General features: G+C 39.0%; 1 protein-coding gene across 5 annotated transcripts in view; it reads right to left on the bottom strand.

Annotated features, from left to right (window-relative positions):
• The window catches only part of LOC115238434 (SAM and SH3 domain-containing protein 1-like), a 309,609-nt gene that overhangs the window by 25,472 nt on the left and 261,756 nt on the right, over positions 1-22,381 (bottom strand). For all 5 annotated transcript variants that reach the window (XM_029812274.1, XM_029812276.1, XM_029812275.1 and 2 more), the window contains one exon: positions 18,323-18,465. In XM_029812274.1, the coding sequence (XP_029668134.1) occupies positions 18,323-18,465 (143 nt within the window). The remainder of the gene's footprint in view (positions 1-18,322; positions 18,466-22,381) is intronic.

Genomic DNA, 22,381 nt, shown 5'->3' with positions numbered 1-22,381 from the left:
GGGGGGGGGGGGGGGGAAGGGTTATTTCGTTCGCCGCCGACGCACGAAACACGGAAATTTTCTCGCCACGTAAGTGAAAACGCAATTTCCACGGTTGTATTCGCCCCGTCGGTCTCGCCTACCGGTCCCTCTTCGCCGACCGCGATTTAATTTAATGATAATGAGAGAACGCCGTGGTTTATTCCGATTTCATTGCGTGCGAAATATGGCCATTCTTCTTTCTCCTATATAGCGTGCTAGAGTCCTGTTGCCCTGACGTTTTCCGTGAAAACTCATTGGCATCGGTATTCGCGCCGCTTGTAAAATCTGTTCGACGTCATTAAATTATTCTTGTCTCGAATAATAATACGCATAACTGGCTGTAATCAATTTAATTAAACTTCGATTATTTAGACAGGCGAGCTTTTATTTCACAGATTTTTGCTCTGTTGAATAATCTGTGATGTCAAAAAACACGAGTATATTATGCTTCATATATTTGTTTGCGATGACAAATATGTGTGTGTGTGTGTGTGTAAAAAAATAATTTTGAAAATGTAATAATTCTCGTACAATATAACTGCAAGATAATTCTTATTCGTTGTTTTAATTATAATTTAAAAAAAAGGAAATCGTAATAAATAGTTGTGACTTTTTTCTATTAGAGATGCGATATGTGATATTAAAAAGGTTAAACGCTAATTATTTTTATAATAAGTGTTAATCTACAAGAATCAATATTTTCTATTTCATATGTAATAAATTTCCATGACCACATATATTATTGTTAATGTGTTTATTATAATAATTATACAAAAAGAGAGAGAAATTTAAAACGAATATATATTAGTAATATCTAATCCGCAAAGCATCGGTGCAATATCTTTCACCGCGCTAAATAAGAATTAAGCTTATATTCCGATAAAAAAAAATGCAAATCCTATGGCAGTATAGGCGATAGTGGCGTTATTCGAACATAAAGTCGTTCTTTTAGCTCAGTTATGTTTATAAATTGCGGACAAACAGCTTTAATCCGAGCAAAAACCTTCGTTAAGCGGCTTTCTCGAAATATTCTTTTACATCGCCACCCTCGTAGATCGTTTGCATACCTACGTAATGCACGTATAAGCACCAACGGCTGGTTTCAGTCGTCCGGCAAATCGACATCGTCATGCCGATTCTATGAGCGCATGTGATCGACACGGAGGCATTTCAGCTTGTGCACATGAGTCGGTAATATATATATCATCGAATTGAAAGCCGTTGAAATAATTTTCACGTGACGACAATCTCCGTCGTATTCGCCCGCAATAATTTGAACGATTCGAAGAAAGCGGCGGTGTTCTTTCTTCACGCAAGCTGAAGAAACGCGGAGACGTCTCGTGATACGACGAGCAATTTCGCAAAAGCATCAACCGGCCGGACATCGCGTCGCTATTTATGCGGATCGTATGCGATTAAGGTTTAATCCTCGCGTGGAGAAAATGTTCGTGCTACGTCGCCGAGAAATGGTATAGCGCGATCATGCCCGCCAGGAAGAGTAATATGAAATTTCGTTAGTGCCAATAAAAAGGAGCGTTTACGTTCTGACTAAATTAGATCGTTGTTTCGGGATAACACGTCTCATGCGAAAGTCGATAAAGTTGTGTTTATGCGGTTGAACGACGGTACATAATTGACGCGCGAAATATATGCCAACAGGAAACTTTTACGATTCGACGAATCTTAAAAAGCTATCACGATAATCGTCTCTTGAGACGAAAATATCCCTTTCAAAATGATATCGCATAAAACGAGGAGTAGTCTCGAGCTAAATTCTTCTCAGCCGTGCTACTTCTAACTTTCGCGCGCTTTGTAAGTTACAAAAAATTAAACTTTAACTGCGTATAAAAGGGGAGACAGGTATTCTCCATTAAAATGTAGTTCACGGTGCACTAGGTTGAATTTCACGCTTCCAGTATACATAATACTGCTCACAAAGAAAGCTCATTATCGTAATCTAAAAAAAGTGCTTTCTATGAAAGTATAAGAGATAACCAATTACCAAGTTAACTTTTAGCTGCAGGTTGTTTGATAAATTAGAAAATATGTGAAGATTTAAAGTATGGTAGAGATAGTCATTTGTCGTGGCTATCTCATTAATTATTTCATCATTTCAACCGTTGCCTTTTATCATCGATGTAGTTATTGCCGTAATTTATATAAAGTATCTAATCCCTTTTATTTGAAATCACAGTACTTGTTAGATTTTGTATATGTAAAATTAACAGCTCGCTAGTCGCTTCAAATTTCGATGTACAAAGACAAACAATATGTAATACTTGTATCATATATTATGCGAATATGTGAATGAGCTTTCGCGTTTATAGGAGAGAAAATCCGTTAATCTCATAAGAGGGTGCGCGACAGATACCGCATAAACCAGGAAACGCACTAAAGATTTAAGCTCGAGATGATACATAATGCGGAAACAATGCGACTTCGTCGCAAGATGTAAAGAGAATGTCCTTTTCCATCCCGGAAGCTAAATGTCGATGTTTCTTACCTCCAATTAGTGCTACAACTTTGAGAAAGTTTGCACAATATAATCCTACTTGTAAGGGGGATAAAACCGATGCGTTGGAAATATTTGCCGACATAGTGCGCGCCTGCCGTAGTTTAACTGTCGACATTGCTCCTCACTATAGTTTAGAAGAGATACAAGTGCTTAATTAAATAAGTTTCTCAAGCGTATCGAAAGACAATAAGAACATCATGTTACGCGATATCGCGTCGCACGTGTTAAATTATTTTGTAATATACACGGGTCTTTAGAGAGACATACATCATTTTTTAATTATATGAATAAATTTATATTAACATTATAAAGTTATTGTATTTAAATGTATTTTACCTAAAATATATGTAAAATTTTTTTACAAATAATATGTAAAATAGATAATAAAAAATTTGAAAATTTAAAGCTCTGCAACTAAAATAAAATACTAGAATTATCCTACTTTTCAATAAATACTGATCTTCTGTGAGATCAGTATTTTTTGGAAAAAAGGATAATTTTAGTATTTCCCGTCTCTCTAAAGCCCCGCTTAATTTTTTATATTTTCTCTCAAAATAAAATGATATGCTGGAAAAGATCGACGTACTTTGTCCCACGTAACTATTATAACTTTAAAAAATATCTTTATATGAAATAATTTTATTAAATAGAAGAGAAATAGAGCTGGTAGGTTTCTTGAAGATCCAATAGTAAAAAAATAAATAAAAAGAAAATCTTTCTTATTACGCAAAATTTTTAAAAATTTTTGTCATTAAATATTTTAAATACTGATTAATAAATAAGTCAAAAATATTTTCTAAAATTCACTATATATATATAGATAAATCACTCTGTTATCAGTCGTACGTACCTATGTTTGATCATTATCTTCATTTCAAATATAGGTCAGGATTCAGGATATCAACAGGATATACGTTTGATCGAACAAACCGTCTATTTTTTACAAAGTAATTTTTACATGTATCCTCGCGCTATACAGAAGTGCTTGTACGCTGACGCTGCTAAAAGTGACTTCTGAACCAAGTTAACTTGAAAGATATTATAATCGCAAAGCACGCAATACTTATCAGCCGAATGTATCAAGCGATATTGAGACACCTCGGGGCATCCTCCAACGCGAACGACTAAGCGTAAAAGAACTGATACCCTCTTCTCGCGAGGAAAAGAGACTTAAAACTCGTAAAAGGGATCATTAAGATTAAGATAACGCCAGTCTTAAGCCGGTGTTATTAAAGAAGAGATGTCAGCAAAAAGAGGAAAACTCGCTATGAAAACGTTATACGCATAACGAGAGAAAGCAAAGTAACAAGATAGAAAAAGGACTGAATGAACCAGAGGCAGAAATGATGGAAAAAAGAGAGGAAAAAGCGCGAGGAGAGGTAGATGTTGGATGAGGCGCGTTATATGTACAGTCTGAAAAGTCTGCGTCCAAGTATCTGGAATCGCTGAAGAGTCCGATAAAGATAGCGCGACAGAGAGTAGCAGCGAGATGCAGGCAGGCGGTGAGGAAGGACTTGAAAAGGATTCGGTCAAGGACCCCGGGATGCGTGCACTGATATCTTGTTTAATTAAGCAAACCTCCAAAGCGCGCGGCATCTTGTCGTGGTAAGAAGCCGACCCATTGTGAGGCTTCAAAGCCTTCAGCGGCCGTTGCTCGCCACTGGAGAGTCAAGAAAGAGACTCCCTCTTTCCGCCCTCCTTCCGCGCCCCCTCTTCCTTATTCCGTGGTCCTTCGACTTCGCATTGTATATATATATATATATATATACCAATTTTTGTGTGTGTATACCGTGTCAGCTCGAAGATCGCGAGAAAAAGAGGCAGAAAAAAAAGAGAGGACGCAAAAGTTCATCTGTGTAGATACGTAGAATGAAAATGCCAAGGAGACCAAAAATAAAGTACAAAAAAGTATCATCGAGGAGCGACGTGTTCCGACCTAATTACGTGCCGTTACTGGATGCAGTACTGTTGCCGTTGCCGCCGTGGCGGCGGCACTGCAGGACGCCGGACGAAAAGTTAACGAAAGGCATTAACGATTCGAAGCGGTTTGGCTTCCACGGGTATACCGCGGAAAACGAGGGAAATCTCGATTTCGGTTTGAAAAGCCGGAATATGTGAAAAGAATACGACAGTGAAAATAAAACTCTTTTCGGCAACGAACGGAGAAATACATCAAGCTTATTTGTTTGCACGTTTCTCACAACGAATCAATCACTACATTGATGTTATTATTAATTATTTCATCGATACTATTTCAATATTAGTTAGAGATATTAATACGATAGTTAATATATAAATAACTTGCATTATGAATATATTAATAATAATAATTATATGTAATTAATAATAATAATTAAATGTAATTAGTTAACAAAAAGTTTATTATAATAAATTAGATATATTAATATTATTATTAAATAGAACTAATACAAATAAATTAAATTTTTATGTGTTTATTCATCTGTTTATCACATTGCGCGTGTTTATTCATCTGTTCATCATGGAAACGCTGTGCAATCTAGCGTTATATAATAATGTGCCCTAGAATATTGCTTTTATTATTTTCTACGTCATCTCGTGTACGAGACGATGACGCTTAACGAGTTAATGTCGTCACGTCGAACGACGGACGATTTCTGTGGCTAATCAGCGTAGCGACGTGGCACGAAAAAGATGACGTGAACGCGGTATAAGCCGTCTAGACTGGCTGAAACGAATCGATTGCACTTGAGAAAGAAATCTCATCGTGTATGCGACGTCGCGTGAACAGGATCGCGTGTGCATTCTGCGTGACTTCAATAAACCACTAGCTGGTTCGCATAATGCATACCAGAGGAGATTCATGCGCGTTTGAAGGTGTTACAGCCGATTCGAGGACAGACAGAGAGAAATATCTCCCCGCGTTACCCAGCTCCGTAATTATTATCTCGCCGGTGCTAGATACATTTATTAATTGGAACGACCTGTCTGAGCATCCTCGAGTCTTGTCTCGTTGCCGCGCGTCAATGCTCAGACAAGAAAATTGCGTGACATTGAAGCTTTCGTCGGCGCGAGGGGATGACGAGGAAAGGGAGAAAGGGCTGGATGAAGAAGCTTTTCTCCGCGCGAGGCACGAAAGGGTGACGAGCGAGCGAAAGTACAAGGGACGACGAGGGTGACGTGCTACATCGATCGCACCTGAAATATCCATCTTTCGTTGTCGCGGTGTGGCCTCTCCCGTCTCTCTTTTCTTTTTCCCCGTGCACCCCTCGCGCCTTGTCCCTCCCCCCCCCCCTGCAAGTCGGTCGGGTGTGCATTACAACGCGCGCGAAAAGCACCGAGATCCTCTTAGAGCCCCTTCGCGGCCGCGTAGTACACGTGCACCCCTTACACGTGTGACACGCGTTTGCTTAAGCGCGTATTACGCGTCGACGCATCTAGTATGCGCCGGTTTTACACCAGCCCGACGACGTTCAATTGTCCCGGGAATTACTGAATGAATAAGTTACACGGCAACTTTAACGCCGGCTAAAAAGCCCCATCAAGTTTAATTAATTTCTCGTAAAGTCAGCTTCTTGTTGATCCTGGTTGAGGAAGCGATGGGAGCTTTTCCCGAACTAGTAACGCGGCTTTCACGATAATTACAATGTATATAGTGTGCTCTATAAAACGATATACGTGGCTAAATATCAATCATATAAAATTCGGGTGTAAAAATTTATAAAACAAATTGTCATATAAAAGTCTACAGTTGCGTAAAAACAACGTAATAGAATGATAGCAAGAAATACATTAAAAATGCAAGAAATTAATAACAGATTAAAATTAACATGCAAATAATAAATTGTAAAGTACAAGATTTAATCGAGGTAATTATTATGCAGCTATCAATTGATCGATATTCATATCGCTTATTACAAACCATTCAAATAGTCGTCTATGCCAGGAAGCGCGCGATGATAGACATGCGAAGATGAAGAAACTATAACGTGGCAGCGTGCCGAGAAAAGTGAATTAGACGAGGTGCTCCGGGTCGCACACTACGCTGCCAATGAATATGAAACAGTCATTAGCGCGCCAATCCGGAATCACTTAGATGCGTGGAGAGTGCTAGGTCGGGCCAGGCTAGAGAGAGAGAGAGAGAGAGAGAGAGAGAGAGAGAGAGAGAGAGAGAGAGAGTGAGTGAGAGAGAGAGAGAGGAAAGCATCGGAGGCTGGTGCATTGAAATGCATTGCCTGCAGGCTGTCGGCGGGCCGTATGGGGCTGCTCTCCTTGTTCCCCCTCGGCACCTATCCCAGGAATACGATCGCCCTCGAAATTGGAACGCGTATGCGAAGCCGCGCGCTCACATACTCCGGCGATAAGATCGACGCGGCGTTTGCGCGTTTGTCGGCTTTATTGGCCGGTTGCGGGCCACCGATAACGCAAGATTGCATTACGACCATAAAGTCGCGCATCTCTCGCCAACGTATTCGCGTAAAGCTCCATCGTCCGAATAGCGGCGCGCTCCCCAGGGCGCTGAATGCTGGGACGAGGCGCTGGTCCATGATGGGCGGATGGAGGACTGCTGCCGGCTACGTACGGCGGCACGTACCTGCCGGTTAAACAATTTCGCTTTACGATCGAAAAACGTCGCCTTGGGGGGACGAGTGATCGATTCCTGAAACGAGGAACGTGCCCCTAGCCAGACGTGTCGCGCACGATGGCAAACGAAATAAATCGGGCGATTGTGGACAGTGAAACTTGTCGATAACGCTAATCTATCGAGGAACGTGGAAATAAGAGATTTTAACGATACGGAGCAATTTTAAAATATTGCCGAGAAAATTAGGAAAGGATTACAAGTCATTTTATCATACAACATGCTTTGTATTATGATATTTTTGTTATTCATCTAAACAATTAAATTAATTAATATAATTATAATAATATAAAAAGTATAACATAAAATATAGTAAAAGATATTTTAAATAATGTTTTCTATAATAAATTAATAGAGGTATTAAATCTTTAATAAATCAGAATATTAATAAATCGTAATAATTTTTAATCAAATTATTAAAAGATTTGATTTCAATGCAGAAAGAAATATCCTCTATTATTTTTTAATATCTTTCTATAAAAAAACTTGACTTTTGCAATAACGATAAATAGACAAGCAAGAGAGAATAAAATCAAACAAGTATCATTTAAGAGATATAGATATTAAGGATAGATATAAAAGATATAGAATATAAAATCTGACATCCACGGGCAATTCACGGATTAATTCATTAAACAAAGCCGTTACTCTTCTCAACTATGCGCCGGGTAATCCATTGCTCTGCCACAGACTTTCAAATTTTCCGAGGATTTGCTTATGGAAACGCGCGTGCCGCAGGTCGATCGTGCCCCCGCGTTCGCTCCTCCGCCCCTCTTTTATCCCGAGGCTAATTCAAACGAGGGTGGTGCCTCGCGAGATGCATTACCGGTTAACCCCGGGCTGTCGTAGATCTACTTAACTGCGCCCGTAAGTTTTTCGAACTGCCTCGCGTTGCTTCGCCGCGGCAATGCAATGCCTTCTATGTAAAGCAGTCCAACTTCCGGTCGATACGAACTTCCTAGCTCGGTGTAGGTCAAACGTGGTTCTCTATAACAGGAATGAGGCTGTGCTATATATCGCTATCGTATGCACAAAAGAATCCGTATGGGCAATGCTGATGTGAGAGAGAGAGAGAAAGAGAAGAATCGACTTAATTGCGCGCGCTCTGTTCGTCGCGCTCTGCATAATTACGAGGACGCGAGAGCTAACTTTTCGCGTTTCAACGCGATTTGATTCTCACTTTGCATTCTCTCTTTCGCCGGACACTTTATATTCGCGGAAAATCAGCCTTAACGAGATTCCGGCCGGCTGATGTAATTCTCCCCGTCCATCGTCGTCGTAGCGTAGCGCCGTAACTAGCGCGTTGTAAGTGCCGGCAGGTGCGATGCGCCAACACTGCCGACGATGTAAATGACGCCGTAATGCACTCAGCCGAGAGACACGAGGGGAGGGGGGGTTGACGATACCGTTAGTAAGTAATACGTCTCGCAAAGTAGCCTTTACCGAGAGATGGTCCTCGTATACGGTTGGGCAACCGGCGGAGAAAAAAAAAAAAGACTGGATCAAAAGAGAGGCTGAATCATTGTTAAAGCGTCGGGGAAGCTCAAGGGAGGATAAAAAGTATATATGAGTCCGGATATAATACATTTTATCTTAATGATGCTACACCGAGCTTCGCGCTTAGGATGTAATGGCGTCTCAACGGCCACCACCGGCGGATATATATTCTTCGCTCCGAAAGTATGATAGCGCCGCGCCACTCTCAAACTTCTTTCATCATTGGCGAGAGTGAAGTTCGTCATCGCGAGAACAACGATCCTCTCTTAAGAGGATTCATCGTGATGCGCGAGAAACGAAGCCGCGAGCGTTACGACGCGAGACTTTTCGAGAGCCGTTGCCGTGAGCGATGATGCATGCCCGAAATTAAATTAGGATGTCTGGCCACACCGCCGGCGTGCGAGCCGCCGAAAGTGGATTGCTTTGCTGGAGGCGAAGCTCAAAAATATATCTCTCGTGCGTGGCGATATGTTTACTAAGTTTATCGACGTGCGTCGCATTATATGACTTGTACATACTTCGGTTGCCTCGGATGTAACGAACGTCTTTATTATAGAAAAATGTGCGCGTCACTAGATAAAACGCAAATTGTTTTCATAAACTTATGAACGAGTTATCTCTTGTCGTATAAAAAGAAAATACATCTCTATCTCTGTATATAGTACGTCTAGACTGAAGAGATAAAATCGCAAAAATATGCGTGTATAGGAAAATATCTTGAAAAAAATCTATGTATTGATATTATACATATATACTGGTATATTATTAATATATTATATTTTATATATTTAAGTCATTTATGTTAATAAAGAGAACATAGAGCTTGTTAAAGTAATAATTTTTTTCATAATGCTTGGTTTAATCCCATCTTTATTTAAACGAGGCTCTTGTCGCAAAGGAAATACTTGCTTGATGCAATAGCTGGGATCACGAGGTTAACAGCTGACTGTATTTCACGCCCCTACCAACCTTAGTATTAGCATATAAAGCGAGGTGGTCCGTCTTATTTACGTTTGGGAGTCTTCTTCCGTTGAATGTTTACAGGCTTCGCCGCGAATAATTACCCCGTTTACGATTCTAGCCTCTTTGATTGTCGCTATTATTTTTGAAGAGAGCTCTAAACATATTCGCATCTTAAGCGCGGGATTATTTTTCCAAGATATATTATTTGCCACATAAAAACTTTGGAAAATCAAAATTAAAAATGTATGCTAAAAATGAAAGAAAAAAACTCTTTGTCATATTCTACTTTAATTTTTTGTGTTTAATGACATTATAAATATATTTATGTAAAAATTTCTTTAATTTTTTGATTGGCTATAATGGATTTTTATTATTTATGTATATATAATATTATATTACGTTGATTTTTACCATACATATCCCAAAGTCTTCCAACCGTGAAAAATTCTGTATATAATATACTGTAAAACCCTAAATTTCGGTGAAACCTAGAGAATTTACACATAAATCCTAAGATTTTACCAAGCTGCTTTGGTAAACGTCCAAAAACCTTCAAAAACAGTTTTTACTTTGAAGTTTTACCAGTTAACGTTGGTAAATATTAAAATTTACCAAAATTCCTGATTTCGCTAAAATTCAGAATTTTACAGCAACATATATAAGGATTCTACAAATTTCTGTATATAAATTCTATATTTAAGGATTTCTATATATAAGGATTTTACAGAAACAAAAGGGAACGGAATTTCTGTTCTCGTATAGAAATAGTTGAAGTAACTATCAGTCTCTCGATTCGCTCTAAACCATTTTAAATTTACATGCCTTGGCTGACAGCCTTTGTACATCGCAGCTTGTTCATCGCGAGCACGCGATTCATTATAATACGCGATCTATTATATATAAAGCGCTCGTTGTTATCTCTCTTCCTCTCTCTCTCTCTCTCTCTCTCTCTCTCTCTCTCTTTTCTATGAAAATTGTGCAGCAAATCTCAATAATATTCGTAAATGCTTAAGGAAGAAGTGAACGAACGAGTGCCACTTTACAGATTCATGATGTATTTCGAGCGTATTTTCGTTAATGCGCCCGTTAATGCCATGGAGTAATGGCTTGCAGCGTGTTTTGATGGGGCGATTTTCAACGTTGCGAATATACGATGATATCAAAACTAGGTTAATAGCAAGAGTGCCGAGCACATCAAATCGCGACGCAACAACACAAGCATCCTTGCAATATGCGCCGGCGGATCAACGCGAGAAAGGTATCGCCACTGTGTATGTAGAATGAATCCCAGAATACCAGACTTGATTTTCTCGAGTACTAGAAAAGAGCACAGCTACTCGCAGGAATCACGTCTCTTGTGTGTTAACATCGCAAAGCGCTCCTTGCAAAATGAAAAGACAAAGCGTCGAAAGAGATAAACGCAATTTCGTTTGTTTGTTTTCCATCGTAGACATCATTTATACCGTCATATGTAATTATTGCAAGAGATTAAAAAAATAACAATTAAAGAAAAAATGTGTGCTATTTCTGTTGGCGATTTTTTTTTTTTCCCCCCTTCATATCTTGTCTCTTTTGAGAATATTGTCCGACTGAGTAGAATGTAGTAACTTACGTGTTAAGCTTGAAATGCAATCTCCTGGAACGTGACCAGACTACCAGGTTAGATTTATGTTCACGTCAATCATGAAGCGCATATTAATTCTTGCCAGATCTCAACATTGGATTTCTCTCTGACAAGCAGTAGAATATTCTCACGACTGAGTCTTTAATAACGGTTTCGGACAGTCTTGACGTAGTCTTGTAACAGTCTGTCTTTTTTTATCCTGTCAAAGTATTATTTGTAATATTTTTTCGTAAGCATTTCTTGCAAAAGTAATTAAGATTGCACTTTACAATAGATTTTTACTAAACATTCTGTGATAAATATATAATCAATAATTCAAGAGTATTAAAGAAAAATATGTTGGACTTTTATTTCCAGAATACTTCTTCCTCCTCTAAAATAATAATGAAAATAAATTGAAATTATAGAATTTTATGATGCAATTAAACTAAAAGATAGTTTTATATTTTTTATTTTTTTCATGCATAATGAGGCTCGTGCAATTTTCGTCATGAGCAGCCCGATCGGGCAAAGATTACAAATTCTACTGTAATCCTAAACAAACGTGTCGCGATGGACATTTAAAGTCTTCAGACGTGATCGATCGTGGAATGACCTACCCCGACAATTGCAACGGCGCGAGCTTCTCGACACGGCGTGCGGTCACGCGAATCGCTCGAACGCGCACGTTCGCGGTGGATACGCCATTAGATTCTCATCTGGTTGTACTACTGACAGCAGTCAGGCCCAAACAAGACGAATGACGCGGTGCGGTCGGTCGCGTCGACGTTGCAGTCGCTACGGGACGGAGGAGGAATATAGGATACGCGGATACCGGTGCGCGGGAGAAGCGGCTCATATACGGCCGTTGACAGGCAGCGATATTCCATCTGGCGGAATCGCATCCTCGGAGAGATCTCGTCGGATATGACTGGCTGGCCCATCATAGTCGCGGACAGCGATTACTGCTGGTAGCGATACTCAGCCACGGCCGACTGGCGAGCGATAGGCTCTCACTCGTCCTACCAGCCACTGCGGCCGATGGAACCACCGGTGGTCCACGTCAAGAGAGAGGAAAAGAGAGAGAGAGAGAGAGAGAGGGACAGGGACCAAAGAAGAGAGGGCCGCGGTAAGAGAGATGATCAAAGCCCTGTCCGCATGTCAAATGGAGAGTCCGACCTCTCCGTTGCAGTGATGGCTGACCAACTCAGATGATCCCCCGCTACCACCGTAACCTCTCGCTTCCTGGCGAATCTCTCAGTCTCTCTCTCTCTCTCCCTCTCGTTCCCTCTTTCGCTCTCCGCTACCTCCGTCACCTCTAAAATCGCTGTGGTAGTGTGGAAACCACAGTCTCGCTGCGGCGACCCCCGTATACGGCCGTGTACGCCTCGCTTTGCCTTCCCGCCGGCATAATTCAATTTTCGTCATGGTGAATGCCGCCGGTTCGTCTCGCCGTCACCGTTCTTTCCTCTCCGGGTGCATCGACTAAGTCCTTCGACCGCGACGAAGACGATGTGACTCCGAAGGACATCGTTGCCTCTCGAGAGCGCGCGGCTCAGCGGTTGCTCCACCGAGGGCTCTCGAGAAAATTTCATTCCAAGTACTATCGATGTTCTGGTTTTTTTTAGAGACGGGTCTCCGCAAACGCGCGCGTTGCATGCACACATACACATCCACGTGGCGTACCTGTTGTACTCGATCGCGGATAAGAAGGGCGCGGCGGGATCGTTCCTCTTGAACTTGTAACGTGAATAAAGATCCATTGACCTGTATAAATTCAGCGCTTATTGTAATCGCGGTGCACAAAACTGCATTATACGCGGGCGCGGTCCTCTCGCACAAGTTTTAAAGCCGCCGATTCTTCGCCGTGAAAACTTCAAACACGCAACAATTCAAATGTTTGACAAGCATGAAAAGAAATCGATAAAAGGATAGAGATAAGGAAAGCGAAAATATCATTCGATATACTCGTCCATTGTTGTGAAATTCAGCGATTAATGAATTAATCCACTAAGCATGTAAAATTAATAATTTTTTTGATGCCAACTATGACTATGAATAAACCCATTAAGTGTATTTGAATATTTATGCTCTCATGTGTTATTCACGCAGAAGCTTCCTACGTTAATATATAAAAATTTCAGCTTTTTAAACTTTGTGTAAATTTTTCTGATTTATTTAAATTTTGTTATATGTGACATTTTTCATTTTGACACATCCGTGAATACATAATTCATTTTATTAAAGTTGACAGCATTTAATTTATAATGTAATATTTTATGCAACCACGAAAGGAGCACGAAAGCGTTCACTTGTTGAGTGTCCATCTGCGTTTTTATAATCGACCAGGAAAATACTACAAAAATCTTTCTAGCAATAGAAAATTGTGGAATCTTGCGACAAGAAGAACTGTATCGTGCAATTCCCCAAGATTTAATTTCAAAATATATAATTTATATATGCATCGATTTTTCATAATCAAACAAATAAAAAAAAAAGCTTCAAAGCTACCTAATCAATTTTATCGTTTATTTGCCTTGGCATTTTTCATGTTTACATAGTAAACAGAAAAATGTTCTTATAAAATATTATGAAAACTCTGCACAAATTTCTCGCAATGTTTCTCTTCACACATAAATATGCGAGAGAGAAGAAGAAGATAAAATCTACTTCCTTCCTAATTCACGTATCCATAAAAGCTCAGAAAAGCGTCGCTGAAAAATACACCGTGCACTTTATCGCTGAGCGTAACGCAAATATATTTTTCCGAATTGTATACGCATAAATTTATTTGCGCGGGTCAACGAGTTAACGTTCTCTCTATTCGAAGATGCATTTGTGCTCTAAATTCAGATGTGACCACAAGAATGGTACACAAATCCATATATGCGCATATGTATATATATATATATATTTATTTTTTTTTTTTTTAACCAAGCGTGGGATCACATTGCTGGCACTTGCAGGCTCGTCGACTGCCCGCATTATGCACGGGTGCAGACGCGTGCGCACACAGTGACATGGTCTATGTACGCGGACGGAATACGCATACAGATATCAAGCGCGACTCACCCTCGGCCTGTTTGTCGTTAATACACGAGAGTGACACTGGCAGCGTGTTTCAGTGTGCAAACCTCGGAAAAATTCATTTACAGAAAACTTTTTATCCGGTATATATATATACTCGTCGCTAGTTTATAATTTTAAGCTTTATTTACCTTCGAGATTTATTCAGGGAAATCATGCCTGATAGACGTACGCGTATATACTACGAGAGAAATATCGCGTAACAATTTTATCAAAATTCCGAAAAACTAATATAAAAAAGAACGACACGCAGTAACTGCGATTTACTAGGGCATTTTGAAGGGTAAATTCGACTATTTGCAAATGCAAATATAAAACATACATCTATATATTTTTTTTTGTTGTTCCGATACATACAGCAAATAGAGACAATATGGAGATAATAATAGCTATTGTATAAAAACCGTGTAAAAAATTAATACAAAAAAAGAATTATTTCGCGATATTTTACCTGTAATTGCATTTTAAATCGAAATTGCAATTACGCGCGAATTGAGATATCAAATATTCATTCCTATTGTTTTATGTTTCTATTATTAAAATAACTCTTACACGAGTTCTAGGATCGATAATGTTGACTATAATTTAATTGAACTAATCGTGTGCAATGCACAACCTATATTAATATAAGTAAAACTGTGTATCTTGTAGCTAAGTCAACATAAATAATTGCTAGGTTAAAACTTCATTAAACTTACACACACGCATACATGCGACTCAGTGTCTACTCTTAGATATGAATCGCAGTCCCCGAGCTTATTCCGTGATATCTCGGAACATATATACATATCGGGCGACTAATCCACGGATAAAATTAGATGCGCTGGCGACGGTGGGATCCCATGGGACGACGGAGTCGTCGACGCAGGTTAACAAATTGGCGACACATGGGAAATCTTAGGTGTCTTTACTTCTTCAGCAGCACTTACGGATGCATGGAGCCCCTCTTTCCTTTTGCGTTGAAAATGTATAACCTGAATTTCCCACGTGTCGAGTTGCGTTATTTTCATTCTCTCGGTTCGCGACCGATTCGAATTCAATGTTTGCATCCGTACATATATGTGTATGTACATAATTGCTATTAAATAATATCTCGCGCCATTCACAGATGGAAGATTTATTATAATACGAGCATAATTATTTCGATGACCTGTGCGGTTGCAAAATAGAGAAGTCAGTCGTAATTATTTCACGAGGTAGCACACAATTGGTGTCATACTCGATACTATACGAATTATACAGCAATTCGAAAGTGGGCCGCTTGTGAGAATATAATCGTAGCTTATTATGACAATTTCACAAACTGAGGCTGTATTATTCATGCCGATATAACAGAGATTAATGAAGAAAAAAAAAATTAAATAAAATTTTTGGGAAGCCTCTCTCTTTTGCATGATAAAATGATAGAATTGTATAAAAACGAGCGATATTATTAGGTTAAAACTTCATTAAACTTACACACACGCATACATGCGACTCAGTGTCTACTCTTAGATATGAATCGCAGTCCCCGAGCTTATTCCGTGATATCTCGGAACATATATACATATCGGGCGACTAATCCACGGATAAAATTAGATGCGCTGGCGACGGTGGGATCCCATGGGACGACGGAGTCGTCGACGCAGGTTAACAAATTGGCGACACATGGGAAATCTTAGGTGTCTTTACTTCTTCAGCAGCACTTACGGATGCATGGAGCCCCTCTTTCCTTTTGCGTTGAAAATGTATAACCTGAATTTCCCACGTGTCGAGTTGCGTTATTTTCATTCTCTCGGTTCGCGACCGATTCGAATTCAATGTTTGCATCCGTACATATATGTGTATGTACATAATTGCTATTAAATAATATCTCGCGCCATTCACAGATGGAAGATTTATTATAATACGAGCATAATTATTTCGATGACCTGTGCGGTTGCAAAATAGAGAAGTCAGTCGTAATTATTTCACGAGGTAGCACACAATTGGTGTCATACTCGATACTATACGAATTATACAGCAATTCGAAAGTGGGCCGCTTGTGAGAATATAATCGTAGCTTATTATGACAATTTCACAAACTGAGGCTGTATTATTCATGCCGATATAACAGAGATTAATGAAAAAAAAAACATTAAATGAAATTTTTGGGAAACCTCTCTCTTTTGCATGATAAAATAATAGAATTGTATAAAAACGAGCGATATTATTGATTTTCGTGAATATCTGTTAATTGCGATTTGTTGCATCGTGCTCCTATTGGGGTTTACCGAGATCGTCAAAGGGGAGAGCGGTCAAAATACCATATCATGGTGAACAGCAAATCGATAATCGTTACATCCTATAGAATGCGGCGCAAAACGATTAACGGCAGTTTTTTTAATTGGATACATTTTCGCGATATTCGATGAAAAACATTTCGTCGAACGAAATATGAGAATGCGCCAGGGAAATAAACGAGCTGCGGTTGTTACCTACCTACCGCGATCTTCATTGCTCGGATTAATGCGTAGGATGAGAATTTCTCGGCAAATAAAAATGAAATATAATGTTCGTTTTAAACTCGCAGTTTTACAAATCGATATACGGAGATGTAAACATTACGATCATAGTGGTTTATAAATTAACAGATGTATCGATGGATAAATTAATACAAGTTATTTTGATATTGGTTGCTATTTAGTATAAAATTTGTCTGCAATATTTTCTAGTAGATATAAATTTTCCAATATTAATTTACGAGAATATAATTATCGTGTATCTCTTTTTCTCTCTTTTTCCCAATCAATTTTATCAATGTTAATGATTTAATACACGTTATGTAGTTTTCAAATACAATCAGATAATCAATGTGAAACGGTGACTTAGAATAGAAATTGATCAATAAATAAATTTTCTTATGATAATCTCTTGCTCTTATGTTCAATTCTTGAAGAAGATAATGCAAAACTATGCGAAAGCGATTCAAGTACCTTCTACTCTTGCAATTTTCTTTGCTAAAATTAAAGTCTAGAATAAATTTTAAATTTTATAATTTTTTGATTTTTATTCTAAATATTATATTAAACTTGAGACAAGAAGAATAGAAGAGAACAGCAGAAGTATTATTCTGATTTAGTTATAGATTATTTCATTTTATATCGTATGTCATATATATTTATTCACACACACACACACACACACATTATACTCAGCAATCTACACAGGGCAGCTTAATGGCGAAAAAACGAATCGCCATTAACGCGCATATTAAAGCTGAGCATTTGGCCACTGAGTGGTGCAATTCACATGAAAAACGAGTGATACCGCGTCGGACAGTGACTTTTCAGAGTGACGAGAGAAAGAGAAAGAAAAAAAGAGAAAAGTGCTCTCCAGCGTACCGAAAAACAGGCATGCATAGTAAATAGATGGACGAGAACCTCCGAATTCCGTCATTCTCGTGTGGCAGTTCGCTGCCGGTTGGACGTGTTTAATAAAAGCGCCAGCGGAAGTAACGGCGATGGAAATTATCCTGCATTCTCGTCGAAGAGCACCGCGTGAAGTTTAATATTTCGTCGTCGAAAGAGCTCGCAGGAACTTCAACATTTTACACGATAATGTCGTACAGTCACGCAATTACGTGACATAGATTTACGCGTTTATATCCGCGAAAATATCAAGTAGATCTGCGAAGTATAATTAAATAGCGCTTTCCGGTTACGCGCGCAAACTCGCCTTTGAAAAAGTTCTTTACGCGATGATCAAAACGAATGCAACGGTGAAGCAAAATGCAATTTTATCTCGTTTGCCGCACTCCCTGGAGTGCGTACATATGGTATGACAAATGTGCTGATAAAAAAAAAAAAAAAAGAGGAAAAAGAGAAAAATTGAGAGCTTTGGGAAATTTCAAAAATTGTGCATTCCGAGCATCGGTCCCGTTAGTGCGATATTTTAATTTTTTACTCATGCCAAATTCAATGATTGGCCTGACGAGATGTCATCGTTATTTTTTCATACCTAGTGTCTTTAATATATTATGTGGGTATACACTTACCCTTTGAGGAACGCCCATCCTTGCGCGACCGTGCCTGGGAGAGCCTTGAGTTTGTTGGCCTTGTTTCTCTTTCCTATGGGTCTTCAATCCTCGTAATAGCCTTGAAAATGTCGTCTTTTTCTTACTCGTATTTTGTCCCTGTTCTGTAACAACAGCGAATCGGAATGAATTATTAAAGGGCAAGTTCTCAAACCAATAATGGAATATTATATGGGTTTAATGCATAATAGGATACCTCCACCTCTGCAGAGGCGAATATATATTTTCTCGATTATTACGCATTATAATTATTCATTGATCTGAATTGTTTATTTATTTCAGTCTCTCGTTTTTTGTGATACTATGTATATCAGATTAAAGAATTATTTTTTTACAATTTAAATCGGCAGATTTCACTAATATATTTTAAAAGCGTATTGCCGATTTAATTAAAATTTTTGAGTGTAACTGATCAAGAGCGGACAATCATAAACGCAAATCAAAATTTATTTTCCGATTATTTCAATTCTCACACAAACAAAATCAACATTATGTTTGACACGGTAGAGAAGATGAAAAAGATTTTATCAAATATATTATCGGAACACATCAGAGGCATATTTAGCAGAATTAAAATTTAAATCTGTTTTGAAATCTCTGTTTTCGAATATTTCGCTTTATTTTTTAAATTTTACGCGGATTATAAAAGACATATAAGAATCAAATCGAAAGAAAATAAAGAGTCAGAGTTTCTTTCCTATTTTTGTTAAACCATTATGCGTACGTTATATTCAATTTCCTAATTATAACAATTGGAAATCTATCAATTTTATTAAAATGCTTCTTGAATCATTTGAAAGAATTTTCTTTTCCCATTAGAATCGATTATTCTAAGAGCGCTGCTCCGCCAGTATAAGTGCTTCGAAATCAGATCAAAGACCAAAATGGAAAGGCTCCGATTATTTTTTGTGCATAAATTACGAGCACAATTTTAAGTTCTCACATAAATTCTCATTCATTAAACGAATACTGTGCAATCCGTTTATAAGTGATGAGATAGTTAGAAAATCGATACAAACAATCTTTCATAAATACACACTAATACATATTAGACTTTTTAAGATGATTATCAATCATATTCATTGATTCGTAATTTTTGTTAATCACATTCGCTATGTCATTCTTTAACAGTGGCCGGCACTCGCGAATTAAATCGGATCAGAATGGATTTTATTTGTGCCATTTAACGTAAGAACCTTTCTGAAGTCTCCACTTTAAATAGTGAATCACTATGCCACGAGCCACTACCAATCTCGGAAATAATCGAATGAAACGGGAGTTTCCGCAATATTGCTATTCATTAACTAATAATTCAAATTTGCTGTTAGTTGTCTGATTGCTCCCACACACAACGACGGTTATTATATTGTATAATGCCAACACATCAGTTAATTAACAATGACATAGCGCGACTTAATTAGTAACCTTTACGACTTTTGGGTATTAGCTAAAATGAATTATTGAATTTTCAATCGAACGGTTATCATCAAAATAGTATTAATTAAAACTGGATATTCCGTTGAATATTTTTAAAATTTATCAATAAGTAAAAAAAATCGATAAATTGATGCCGTGAAATAAATCCTTAGCATTATAATCTACAAAATCTTAATTATAGTAATGACTATAAATTTTGTATTAAATTTGTAATAAAAAATTTTTATATAATGATACACAATTTATTTTGTATAAACTAATAATTTTATCATTATATAGAGAAATTCTCTTTACTTTGTGTTTGTCGTTTATTAATTTCCTACTTTTCAATTTTCTTTCCGTTAAAACAATCATCTAATAAATTTTGCGTTCGCAGCGTTTTTTCGGGCGCCCCTTCATTCAAATTAAAGGCAAACGGTACGCCTATATTTACAAAAAAACATTTTGCAGGAAAACCAATAAAAGATATTAACGTCGTTGAGATCGTTACTGAGTATCTAGTTATATCGTGGCACGCGCAATTACGACAGTATCGTTAGCCGCGCAATGTCCCGATAGCGATGATATTACAAAATGAAGTTAATGCGCGAACGGGAAACTGAATTTTCCCCGACGAAACGCGCGCGTACGGCAAAGTGTTTACCGGATGGGTACGACTATTGGTTACGACATCCAAGTCGACGCTAACCAGCGATATCGTGATTTAATCAAGGACCATCGTAAAGCAATAATTAATGCCGCGCTATATCGATTTCGGGGGAAGCGACGCGTTAGGACAGCGTAACGTGTTAATTAGAGGGCCGCGGCAAGAGGAGATAGGGATGGGAGAAAGGGAGAGAGAGACTATTATGTATGCGCGCGTATTTACATAGAAAATTATTCGTGCGAGAAGAGAAATGAATTAACGTTGTCGCGCAATTATTACGGTCCGCATTTTACGAATACATTTCAGTAATAATGATATTGCATCGTCTGCGAAAATTTTATTATTAACGTGACAAGCATTAAATGAGACTTTAGTTTCTTTAAATTGATCTTACACCGTGTCCATTGCGGGCATGTTATGTCGGACATTTCTGTCTCCCAATATTTTGTAGTATAATAGATTCGACATTTGATATCAATATCAAAATTAATTAAAATGCTCCAAGCGCGATAAACTGATAATTAATATCAGAAAGTGATGTACACATCAAGAATCAATTGCCTGCCACTTTCACGAAAATGGATTTGGCTCCTCTACGGCCGCAATTACTCACGGCCGCAATTAAGACAAGTTACTAACAAGGGCTTCCTGCGCTCAAGTGCATCTCCGTATGTGGGTTAACGGATCACCACGCGGCAGCATCCGTCTTCCGCCGGACGACCCTCACCCGACAAAAGGGTTTCCACGAGGCGCCGGAAATACCGGGGGCTAATTTCTGAAATCGAACCAGCTGCAACGACCCCATCGCCCCCGCGCTAACGCCGCGGATGGGGTACACCCATGAATTCCCCGGAAGCCGCTATTATTCTAGAGAGGATCGTACGTATTTTACCGCGGTCGGCGGTAGTCGAGAGAGCGAGCGCGGGGAAAGGGGCGGACGAGCGATATGGGCAAAGAATACAAGAGACTCGCGGGACCACGAGAGTTGGAATGTCGTCCCGTAATATCGGAAATATATCGCCGGGGCTGTAACCACAAGTCATGTTCAATCGAATGAATCGTATGGAATAAAAATAAACCTGCCTACCGTGGAGACGGAAGGTCCAATACTCTCGCGGGAACCGTGACGCGGGGTACGCGGAACAGGACGCGACGGAGGAAGAAATTCGAGAGAAAGGAAGACACTGGAGGAGAGAGGAAAGAGCAAGCCGGAGGGGAGAAGCGCCCGAGAGGAGAGAAACGGCGGAGAGAACGGGGAAGACTCGAGGGGGATCGAACAAATGTTCCGGCGGCACATGCATCAAATCCTGAAGTTGCGTGAGAGATGGAGTCCCTGCTTGCTCAGCGGCGAGCCGCGATAAAACGGCCAGGCCGATTTCGCCCTCTTCATCGTTGTCGGCACCCGCTCCAAAACCAAGTTCGAGCGGTACTTAGGGGCGCGCGCACGTGAGAGAGGAACGCGTACAAAAAGCGTCTAATATACCTCTCTTGCTCCGTGATAAAAACCCTACGCTCTTGAATTAAATGCTGCGAGCCAACAGAGGTAGCGCGATATTTCGCGAAACATTTCGGAATAATCGTTCACCACGCATCTACTTAAGCAGTCAACGTCGACGTTTGTGCGCCATCTTTGCCTACATCTTTGCATCCATCTTTGCCTACATCGATACGAGTATTCCCACTATCGACAAAGTTCGGTGCCGAGAAGATAACAGCTGACGGGCTGTCGGGAAAATTGAGAGAAGAACGAAAGGATCTTGGAAAGATAAAGAAAAAGAGAGAGATAGAAGAAGGAAATGTTGAGATTTTCATCTGTTGACAAAATTATTTTTACCAAAGTTGTCACTTTAAAAAAATATATTCGTTAATTTTTCAAAAATAATGGGGGATATTCTATTAATAATATAATATATATATATATATTTCTTTCTCAATAT

This window comes from Formica exsecta, unplaced genomic scaffold (genome assembly GCF_003651465.1).
Source record: "Formica exsecta isolate Colony F162 unplaced genomic scaffold, ASM365146v1 scaffold337, whole genome shotgun sequence".
Classification (NCBI taxonomy): Eukaryota; Metazoa; Arthropoda; class Insecta; order Hymenoptera; family Formicidae; genus Formica; species Formica exsecta.
This window is presented reverse-complemented; position numbering and strand designations above follow the sequence as displayed.